General features: G+C 40.3%; 1 protein-coding gene across 1 annotated transcript in view; it reads right to left on the bottom strand.

Annotated features, from left to right (window-relative positions):
- The window catches only part of LOC109837258 (WUSCHEL-related homeobox 8-like), a 3436-nt gene extending 1654 nt beyond the window's left edge, over nt 1-1782 (bottom strand). The window contains exon 1 of the mRNA XM_020405419.1: nt 1486-1782. Within this exon, the coding sequence (XP_020261008.1) occupies nt 1486-1711 (226 nt within the window). The 5' untranslated portion in view covers nt 1712-1782. The remainder of the gene's footprint in view (nt 1-1485) is intronic.

Raw genomic sequence — 11658 nt, 5'->3', positions numbered from 1 at the left:
GCTGATGGTTGCATGTGCCCAAAACATTATCCCAGTTTTGATTCTTGGCCTCAAAATCACATGGCACGCTAATATGCCAACTAAAATTCTTTTCGTGTAAGGATCATCTACCCTCTGATATGACAATATTCTGTAACGAAGGAATACACGACCAATTTGGAGCAACAGAATCCGTCGATTTACAAATCTTTGTTGTCTTTTTCGCCATCTTATATACTTCCTCTTGCCTTCTCATATATATAGTACTTCTCATTTTGTTCCCCATTTTGCTTTATGTATTTTCTCTAGTCAAGTAGTTCGTCGGATATCTTCCCCTGATTGCTAAATAAAAGCCTTTTCCTGTTCACATTTCACATACTCTTGTACCTAGAAGTTCTTGCAATTACAAGTAACAGAGTAAGTTCAGCTTAGAATATTGATGAAAAATGATCGTCAAATCTCTCTTGACCAATGTACATAACCTTTACCAAACCAATTTGACTTACTAACTCAGTCTAGTCACTAATTAAAATGACAAGGAATCGTAATGTTCAGAAAGTCTCTGCATATCCGACGCAGTAGGTATCCAAATGTTCCTTTGGTTTAACCCTATACTTCGATTTGTCTTCTTCATACAAAACTTACCAAAACAAGGTAAAAATTGGCGGCATTTGCTAACTAGAGTGGGGAAACAAAAAAGATGTTATGAAAGTACTAGGTTATGAATTTAGGTCACCAATCATGAGCTAGTGTTACTGATATCACTCTCTTATTATTATTATTATTATTATTATTGATTTGCATAGAAGTACCAAAGTTGCCTTCGTGTCCAAATAAATGCTAGCTAACAAACGCAATTTGAACATTTGGTAGGAGTTAGCAGGTGTTAGACGATCAACATGTAATAGCTCTCGTTGAAGACAAACACACTACGGTAAAAATTAAGCAAGATAAAAGTGAAACTGAGATTAGCCACGTACTATAGTCCTATTCTAGTCAATAAATGCGGCCGCAGTACAGAGGTTCACATTTATGGCCTAATTGATTCTTTTGTTTCCCATGCAAAAATGATTTCTCATTTAAATTAAGCATCAAAAGAGTGTGCTAAAAAAAGCATCAAAAGAGAGAACATATCATGAGATTCAAAGACAACTGAAGGAGAACAAAACATCCTGAAAAGGCTAAAAAAACTATACGGAGATAAAATTAAAGGTTTAATAGAATTTAAGGGGAAACGAGATAAATGTTTCCTCCTCAAAATTTAGAGTTACTAGAAGAAGACATTATCAATTTATGAAGAAGAAATCTCTGTATCTCACAAGGACAAACTTAAATCAACAACAGAATCAAAACAGGGAGAAACCAAAAACCCTTACAAGAAGCCAAAACACAAACTTAAACATAATTGAGGAGAAAAAACAAGATATGGGTCCTCTCAAAAATCAAAATTGGACATGACCCAAATCCCAAAAACCCCAATAAAACAAGCTTAACATAATTGATTACCTGCAATGACACTTTGAGGAGAAGTCATAGACTTGTGCATCTCAACGAGCTGCTCACAAATCGCAGCAAACATTGATATTTGCTGCCTCAAGACCTCAATTTGCTCATCAGTCATCACCTTAACAGGACCCATCATCATCATCAACTCATCAACTTCTCTCTTAATGTGATCACCAATGTTTCTGTTCGAAGAAGAAGAAGAAGGGGAAGCCTTTGGCCAGTCCATTGAATTCTACGGACAATGAACAGAGGAGACAGAGGACAATCTTGCTCTTTTTATAGAGCAGTTTGATTTCTTTCCTTGAGGTATATTTGTCTTGCTTGAAATAAAAAATAAGGGTCCTATTATGAGATGCATTGGTATCATGATTGATATGATTGGATTTGATTGAAGTGAGAGGAAGTGAGAGAGAGAGCATAGAGAGAGAGAGAGAGATTGGGTGTATTTTAATTATATTATTTTAGGTATTAAGGAAACTTTTGCTTTAACCAAGGTTAAATTTGGTAGAAGAAGGGTGTCATATAATTAGGGGTCACATCTTTTAACTACCTACAAATTTAGAGGGCATTAAACACCATTTGACTGTTGGTGGAGTATTAAGGTTTATTAGGAATCAAATCTCTCCCCCCTCTCTATTTTTATTTTGCACTTTTTACCTCATAATGAATTAGTCGTTTTATTTCCTCTTTTTGGGATTGCGATGGGATTTCTGGTCTCTCCTATGGGCTCTAGGCTTTGACCTCTTTGAAGCGCGTTTGGTATGTTCTAGCCTTTCTAGGCTTTTGGAGTAGTTCTTGTTGTTGTTCGGCCGCAAGTTAAAATCGAAAATAAATCTAATTTAATAAGAGATGATTTATAAGTTTAATTATGATCAGTTCATTTTTATGATAATAGCCTTGGATATATCTCATAATAGAATTTTAATTTAATAAAAAAAGAGTAGAGTTTCTTTACTCTTTTGACTTTAAAAAATATAAACAAAGAGGGGGGGAAAATTCATGGAAAAATATATATATAGGCCCCTCTAAAAAATACATAAATAAATAAAAATAATAATAAAATAATAATAATAATAGGGAAAGGAAGAGACTGCATGCATCCTTAAAACAATATCAATTAAGTATTGTGTTACTCCGTACATTCCCCTCGGTCAGTTTACTGCACTCTTTATTTTTATTTTTATGTTTTACGTTTAGTGTATGTGATTCTATTCTTATTATCTATGTATTTTTGGGTTATGTTCTTAATTAATGTCTTATCAATGAAGCATGGAAGTAGTTAATTTTACTAAATGTTAGTGTTTGCTTTATCTCTCTCAGTTTGTGAGAGTGGTTTAAATAGTTGAAAGTCTTGGGTTAATAACTAGAATAAGTTGCATGATTATCAAAAAAGTAGGCATAGGTTATGAGTTGTTTAATTATGCTTCTATTTGTTGGCTTCATGACAGAGTTAAAACGTTTTCTCCCTCATTTTTTCCCCAATAAAAAAAGTTTTACAGCTAAAATACTAAACATTTAATTTGTTGTATATATATATATATATATTGTTTATAATGATGAAAAAAAAAGAATGCTAACCTTTTAAAAGGACTCAAGCATATAGTTGGGGGTGGCGTGGGCGTCAAATGAATTAGGCATCCACCGCCCACCTTAAGAAATGATCGGGCCGCTCCAAACGGCGCTAAATATGCTCCTACCTTCCGTCTTTAACAATTTTTATTTTTATTTTTCAGACCTCTGTTTTGTTTGTTTCTTGTCACATTAATCTTTTCAAATCCCTATAGTCTTTTCTATTGGTTGTTCATTGTAATCTAGCGATGAATTAGCTGTTTCAACTTAGGTCATTCTTATGTTTTCTGACTAGAGATTGGATAAGTGCTAAAATGAATAATTTTTAAAGCAAAAGTTATACGAGCAACCACGAGACAATGTAATACGCATAATATCAGTGGCGGATCAAAATAAATTTTCTTAGAATAACATACGACAAATATTTATTTACCTAAAAATAAAAATATAATATTATAAAACTATAGTCCTGAATCGGAATACTTCAACTTGATTGGTTGAGTTTTTAGTGTTTGGCCCCATTTGATCTGATTGTTTGAGAAGTTAAATGTGCTACTAATTTCAAATAGGTTAAATACTTAAATGCAATGGGCTACTCGTTATGTAAGGGTTGGGTGCGTAAATGATTTAAATTTAGAGGAGACAACTTATAATTACAAGGAATTAAATGCTCTTCTTGGATTTTGAAACCAAGAATTGGTTTAATTGCGTGTTAATTAATCATCATAAACTTAACTTTATATGTAGCTAGTCAGCTCATTATGTTCATATAATGAAGCTTTAGAGGGCATGGATCCACTAGAATGCTACTTTCAACTCATGAAGAATTCATGATGCAGCTGCTTATATTTAGGACAAGATACATAGAATCAAAGTTTTGCTATTTGAGTAACTAAGAAGGTCTAGCCAAGTTGGTAAGTGTGAACACACGTGAATGGATAGAATTGTGAAAGGTGTGTGGGGGCCATGTGAAAAATCACGTTCTCAAGCAAGTGAACAGGGCCACGAATTCAACTTGAATACCGCGTGGGAGGCTATTGCCCAGCGGGTTTCGAAGAGGTTTCGAAGTGCCTCGTGAAGAGATTGCAGAGGCAGAGTCATGTGGGGGGCACAAACCGCGTGGACTTTGTTTAGTTCAGCGGACAAAGAGGCCCACCCGAGATTGAGGCTTATAAATACACGTTGGTTTCTAGGTTTTTTTGTGGGTGTGCGAAGTTGAGGCAGAAGGGAGAAATATGCAGGCGGCTATACTAGGAGCAGTGCAAGGAGCCGACTTTTGGGTAAAAGAGGGTTTCGTTACTGCAGAGGGCAAAACGCAGAAGAAAGTTTGGCTGTTGTCCTTTGGGTTTTGGCTGCTGTTCTTTGAGTATTTGGCTGTTGTCCTTTGTATGAGGAATTTGAGAGATTGTTTGAGGGTTTAGATTGAGTGATTGTAAACCCTAGTTGTATCTCTCCCTCTAATAGTAGATCTCTCCCTCCTTACCCCGTGGACGTAGGCAATTTGTCGAACCACGTTAAATTTGTGTTCTTGCCGTGATTTGTAATAGCTTGTAGGTTCCCTCGACAAGTCAGTCCTAGAACTGATGAGAGGAAGAGCTGATATCTCACTTTGTTGAGATATTTTGCTTTCGGTTCTTGTTTCCTTTGTGAAACAGGAATTCCGTTGTAATCTTACTCTCTTGTTGTGCAGTCGAGGTGCTGTCGAAATTTCCACTGCACACAACAAGTGGTATCAGAGCTCCGGGTTGGACTTGGGAGCTTGTTCGAAGGATTCGCTGTTGGATTCTTATTTGAAGAGTTAGATCGACAACATGGGAGAGTCAAGCACATCAGGTTCGTCTCTTACGAAGACGATACATAGTTTGAGTATCAATAACATGAAGATTGATATTCCGAAGTTCGACGATAAGATCAATTTCGGTTTGTGGAGGTGCCAGGTAATGGATGCGTTGGACGTTCAAAACTTAGAAGAGACTCTTGAGTTGCAAGAGAAACCTACTGATATGAAAGAAAATGTTTGGAAGAAGATGAATAGTAGGAAGTGTGGAGTTATTCGATTATGTTTGACGCCGGATCTTATTTATGATGTGATTAACGAGACGTCGGCGAAGAAGATGTGGGAAACACTCAATAAAAAGTAACTTACTAAGAGCATTGAGAATCGACTTCACTTGAAGAAGAGGTTTTACCAGTTCAAGATGAAGAGGAGAGTTTCCATCAGGGAGCATATTAACAACTTCACGAAGCTACTTCAGACATGGTCAATGTGGATATCATTATTGAGGATGAAGACAAGGCGATGCTACTTTTGTGTTCGTTGCCTGAGGATGATTATGATACCTTTGTTCTCACTATGATTAATAGAAGAACTACTGTTAGTTACAAGGAGGTGACCTCGGCGTTGGTGAATTATGAGTTGAGGAAGAGTGTTGACGAACCCTCCGAGAAGGCATCGGGAGATGCATTAGTAGTTCAAGGCCGTGGTTCAAACCGAAGAAGGAGGTCGCAATCTAGAGGGGCACATCGTGGAATTCGTAGGAATCAGTGTGCCTTTTGTAAAAAAGATGAACATTGAAAAGCTGAATGCCCAAAGTTAGATCGAGCCGAGAAGAATAAGGGGAAAGCTATACAAGCTTCAGAGGTGAATGTTGTCAAGACTAGTGATAATAATTTAGATTCGGATTCTTCAGGCTATTCATTGTCTGCACTACCGTCAGTTTGTGTTGTTAACTCTACAGAGTGGATGTTACATTCGGGTGCTTCTTACCACGTTTGCCCTAGGAGGGATTGGTTCTCTAGCTTTCAGAAGTTAGAAAGAGAGGATGTTGTGTTCATGGGTAATGGACATGCCTTCTCTATTGGTGGTATTGGTACCGTTCGGATTAGGATGTGTGACGGGATGACTCGGAAGCTGAAGGAAGTGAGATTCGTTCCTCAATTGACGAAGAATATCATTTCGCTTAGAACTTTGGAGGCAGCTGGTTATAGGGTGATCTTGGTGGATGCATGTTTGAAGGTCACATTGGGGTTTATGATTGTGATAAAGGGCGTCAAAAGGAGCAATTTGTATTATATTCTTGGAAGCACAGCAATTGATAGGAAGCTGACGACTTCATCAGATTCGGCTAGACTGTGGCGTTGTTTGATGCTGTGTTATTTGATTGGTAATGCCATGCATAGATTATTGAGGAGTGCTTTGACCTGCAGTTTGAAGTCCTGTGAACCCATTGGTATGAGCAAGAAGACCGATGTGGAGTTTGGCACTTCTATCCATCATCCGATGGGTGTTCTGAGGGGTGTTCATTCAGGTATTCGGGGGCCTTCCAAGGGAGCATCATTGGGAGGTAATAGGTATGTGATTTTCACAGTTGTGGATTATTCTAGGCATTGGTGGGTTGCAACCAAGTCACATTGGTGTGAAGTCCTAGAAGCCCGCAACAGATGGAGGAAGTGTATTGATAGAAAGGTAACCCGACGTTCTGATTATGGTAGGGGTTCTTTGTTGTGTTTGTACCGAGCTCACGGCAATTGGAGACACTTCATTGGTGTGGAAACTTTGAGACGACGAAACGAGATTGCAGATTTGGTGAGCTGTTCCTTTCTGGAGAAGGATAGGCATTTGATGCCGAGCATTGGCATTGGTGTGCGGGCTACGACATGTTTGGGCCATCTTATGCATAGGTTGCCGACTGCTGCATGTAGAGATTTTGGATCTGGTGGAGCTGCTTCAGATTTTGAGTTGCATCGGATATTTAGTTACCCAGCACTTGGTCACATTGAGGATGTGAAATTTGATCCGATTGCGCGTTTGGGATTCAGAGGCTCGTTTGGCCATCATTTGGGAGCTTCTGATTTCGTTCTGAGCAGGTATGTCACATTAGACTCTCGGTAGGTGGAGAGTGGTTATCAGATCATTAGGACATCACAGCGGGTGGAGAGTGATGCTACTCCACATTAGGTGGATATTACTCCACATACTCCAGGTCATTCTATATTATTTGGGACTTCATTTGAGGTGACACAACATAGGGGTCATTCGGTTTCAGATGTAGATGACGTGTTGATTGTTTTGAGTGCAGCTGATAGGCGTAGTTTGGACATGGCCATTGGTTCATCTCAGGTGGAGATGTTTGGATTGTTTCAGTTTGGGGCCATTGGAGGTGCTATCAGCCGTAGACTTGATCGTGATGTTGGAGAAGGATTGCGAACTCTTCTAGTGGATTGAGGCCTTTAGAGGTCATTGGGGTGAACTACGTGCGGCTTGATTCTTTGGACAAGGGGATACGTAGACAGTCTTTATGATGCAGCCGATTTGATGAGTTAATATCGACGTTTGGAGAGTGATCACATTCTCATTTGGGTCTCGACTTGTTGTGGATTGAGTCCGTTGTCGTGAATCGTTTCACTTTGTACTGGACGCAACAAGTGAGACATTTGGTTTAGTTGGTGTCGGCTCAGTTTTGTGAAAACTTCGCCGATGTGGAGAATTGTGAACGCACGTGAATGGATAGAATTGTGAAAGGTGTGTGGGGGCCACGTGAAAAATCACGTTCTCAAGCAAGTGAACAGGGCCACAAATTCAGCTTGAATTCCGCGTGGGAGGCTATTGCCCAGCGGGTTTCGAAGAGGTTTCGAAGTGCCTCGTGAAGAGATTACAGAGGTAGAGCCATGTGGGGGGCACAAACCGCGTGGACTTTGTTTAGTTCAGCGGACAAAGAGGCCTACCCGAGATTGAGGCTTATAAATACACATTGGTTTCTAGGTTTTTTGTGGGTGTGCGAAGTTGAGGCAGAAGGGATAAATAGGCAGGCGGCTATACTAGGAGCAATGCAAGGAGCCGACTTTTGGGTAAAAGTGGGTTTCGTTGCTGCAGAGGGAAAAACGCAGAAGAAAGTTTGGCTGTTGTCCTTTGGGTTTTGGCGGCTGTTCTTTGGGTATTTGGCTGCTGTCCTTTGTGTGAAAGTTTGGCTGTTGTCCTTTGGGTTTTGGCGGCTGTTCTTTGGGTATTTGGCTGCTGTCCTTTGTGTGAGGGATTTGAGAGATTGTTTGAGGGTTTAGATTAAGTGATTGTAAACCCTAGTTGTATCTCTCCCTCTGATAGTAGATCTCCCCCTCCTTACCCCGTGGACGTAGGCAATTTGTCGAACCGCGTTAAATTTGTGTTCTTGCCATGATTTGTAATAGCTTGTAGGTTCCCTCGGCAAGTCAGTCCTAGAACTGATGAGAGGAAGAGCTGATATCTCACTTTGTTGAGATATTTTGCTTTCGGTTCTTGTTTCCTTTGTGAAACAGGAATTCCGTTGTGATCTTACTCTCTTGTTGTGCAGCCGAGGTGCTGCCGAAATTTTCGCTGCGCACAACAGTAAGCTGCCTATGAGCAATACTCCAAAGTCTTAGGTTCGACTCTCTTGGAAAGCACCAATAAGAATTTAATTTCTTAGAATACCCAAGGCCGTGCGTTGGGCTTTGCCCTTTAACTACGCTCGGCGGTTTGATATACCCATGGTCTAAATGATGGTTGTGAAATTCCCTCATCAAACCAAAATAATAATAATAATAATAATAAGTTCTGCTATTTGAGTAGGCAAACTGCATATACGTCGGAAACGGCTCGAAGAAAATATCCTGACAATAAATGAGTAGGGCCAATTTAATTTATGCTATTCTGATCATAACAATCAAAATTATATCACGTTGAAAGTGCTTTACATCCACTAACAGTCTAACGCTTATTAACTAGACACGAGTAAGATACAAACATATTTTACACAACAACGATAAAGTAACCGCGTGAGCTTCATTATAGTATAGAGTTATTACTAGAAAAATTCTTGGTCGGTTGAAATAGGAGGTACATAAATACGTATAGTAGTTATTACCAGGAAAATTCTTGGTCGGTTGAAATAGTAGGTACATAAATACGTTTTCCATATCTGCCTTCCTCATAACATTCCAAAGAAACCTCTAAGTTGGAGATATCAGTACTATTTATATATTAAAAGAAATTAACTAACATAAGAGAGAACAAGAGAGCTACATTCACTCATCCGTTTTCATTAATGTTCATCCAGTAGGCAGAAATGAGTCATTCCAATAAGACAAAACCCAGACACCGCAGTTCGTATGTCAAGGCCAGATGGTTAATTAACTAAACATGTTACTCCTGGATCACAATACTAAGTCAATAAGTACTATTACTAAGTCCCTTTAAAGGTGTTATCAAATTCATTACAACTAAAAATGACTTTTTTGCTTTCTAATTGATAGCCATGAAAACTTGCTTTGGTCCTGTTGCAATTCATCTATCCACATGCATTACAGAATAAATCAAACGAACTAGTGAGCCCCTCATGACCAAAAAGAAAAATGGGTATGTTATGCATGTAACCCGGATTTTATAATTGGGCTTAGTCAGGCCATGCCACATCAGCAAATAACTAACTCAAACTATCTAGTTTTTCCTTGCATCAATAGGTAACCCGGCTTTCTTGATTAGAGATGATTGATCCAGATCGTATCATATCCTCAAACTCCTACGTTAGGAAATATCAACCGAGTCACCAGTCTCTGTGATTGCCAACTTTCATAACTTACCTGATCTACACATACGTTGATTATACCTCCATACGCCAATGAGTTCTTGCCACATGAGCTTACTTATAGGCCAAGTAATTACATTAGATCTCTTGACCATCAGGGTGGTGGTACATATAGTATTTGATTTTCCCAGGCAATCAGTATAAATATGCCACCCTTAACTCAGGTAAGGAGATCCTTTTATCTCAACCTTGGCTCGGTACTGTCAATCTTGGTCTATGAAACACTTCTCTCTAAATCCTAACCTACATACTTATTGTTTTAACCTTCGTCGTCAAGAGTCTTATATAGGCATTAGAGGGATGTTGATGGATAACCCACTGCCGCTACTTTGACGCTTTTTCTACTGAACATCGAGTCTAACCCTGCAAACTCAATCTATCTAGTTTTTCCTTGCATCAATAGGTAAGTTTCACAAATTTCCCAAGAACTTTGGTCCTTTTTGAGATTACTGTTGACATATTAATAATATGTAGGGGGTTATTTGTATGTTTGTGTTTATAGGGGCCTATATAAGCCCAAGAAATTTTAGTAATAAAACAAGGCTTTTCAATTCAATATGGTATCAGAGCCAAAACCCTAGCCGCCATCTCCCTCATAACCTAACCCTAGCGTGCGCGCAACCCCCTAGCCCGCCCGCTCCGCTGCGCCTACTGCTCCGCCCCACTGTCTCATCTTGCGCCGGACCAGCTCCGCGCCGTGCGGCTCAACTGAGCGTGCGGTTTCACGCCGGCCGATTCCTGCGCCGCTGTCCCTCTGTTCGCCGCTTGGCGTTGCGATGTCGCCGCTGTGCTGATGAGCCGTCGTTACCGTGGTTCTCGCTGCTAATTTTGTCAGAGAGGAGAATCTTGCTGTGATGTGGAAGATCTAGATCTGGGTGTGTAGCTTATTAGATTCCCTCGACATTTTAGTCCTAGAACTGATGAGAGGAAGAGTGTATATCTCACGTTGTTGAGATTTATCATTTTCGATTCTTGTTTCCTTTGAGAAACAAGGATTTAGTTGAGATATTACTATTGTTGTGCAGCAGAAGTGCTGCCGAAATTTTCACTGCGTACAATAAGGGTTCGAAGAGAAGAAGGAGAACATGTATTTGATCTAGAGACTGATCGATGGAGGAGATCATCAAGAAGTTGAACCCCGCGAAGGTCTCAACTTTGATGCAGCTGATGAAGTTGTCAGCTGGTGAGAGCGCGACAAGGCCACCGGCAAAGTTGGAGCTTCCACCTATCAATCTGAAGCTTGATGGACCAGCTACTTACCTGAGTTGGTCACGTCGGATGAGATACACCCTTACAGGGAGGAACCTAGAGGGGTACTTGATAGGAGAAAAGAAAGAGCCGACTGAGGGCTCGGCAGGAAGAGATTAGCAGAAGTCCACTCATATGTTGATGTACATCTGGCTCCTCAACTCATTGGTCTAGTCGATCGCCGTCATAGTAGATGGCATCGGGAAGGTAAAGGATGTTTGGGAGAAGTTGAGGAGGACCTATGATGGGGTGGGGAATAACCTGAGGGTGTTTCAGATCAAGGAAGAGATCGATGCCACAGTCCAGGGAGAGAGGACTGTACAACAGTATGCTAGAGAGTTGGAGCTCCTGTGGCTAGATTGTGATCACTTCTCACCTCGGGCGACCTACAATGATCTGGAGTGTAAGGAGCAAGAGGTCTTTCTACAGGAAAGGACTATGGTGTTTCTTAAGGGGCTGGCATCAGAGTTTGCTCAGAGGATTACATTGCTGCTAACTCAGCCGAAGATTCCCACACTTAAGGAGGGAGTCTCGGCCATGATCCAGGAGGAGACTCGCATTAGGCTACAGGCAGGGACAGGTGGACTTCCTGTGGTGAAGTCAGCACTGGCAGCCTCTAACTCTGTAAACACTGGATTCAAGGGGAAAACTCAACAGTACTACAACTGTGATGAAGTGGGTCATTTAAGACATGCTTGCACCAAGCCACCCAAGGAAGGAGATTCGGGTAGATGTGGATAGTTCGGAGGTCATGGTC

Source organism: Asparagus officinalis, chromosome 4 (genome assembly GCF_001876935.1).
Source record: "Asparagus officinalis chromosome 4, Aspof.V1, whole genome shotgun sequence".
Classification (NCBI taxonomy): domain Eukaryota; kingdom Viridiplantae; phylum Streptophyta; class Magnoliopsida; order Asparagales; family Asparagaceae; genus Asparagus; species Asparagus officinalis.
This window is presented reverse-complemented; position numbering and strand designations above follow the sequence as displayed.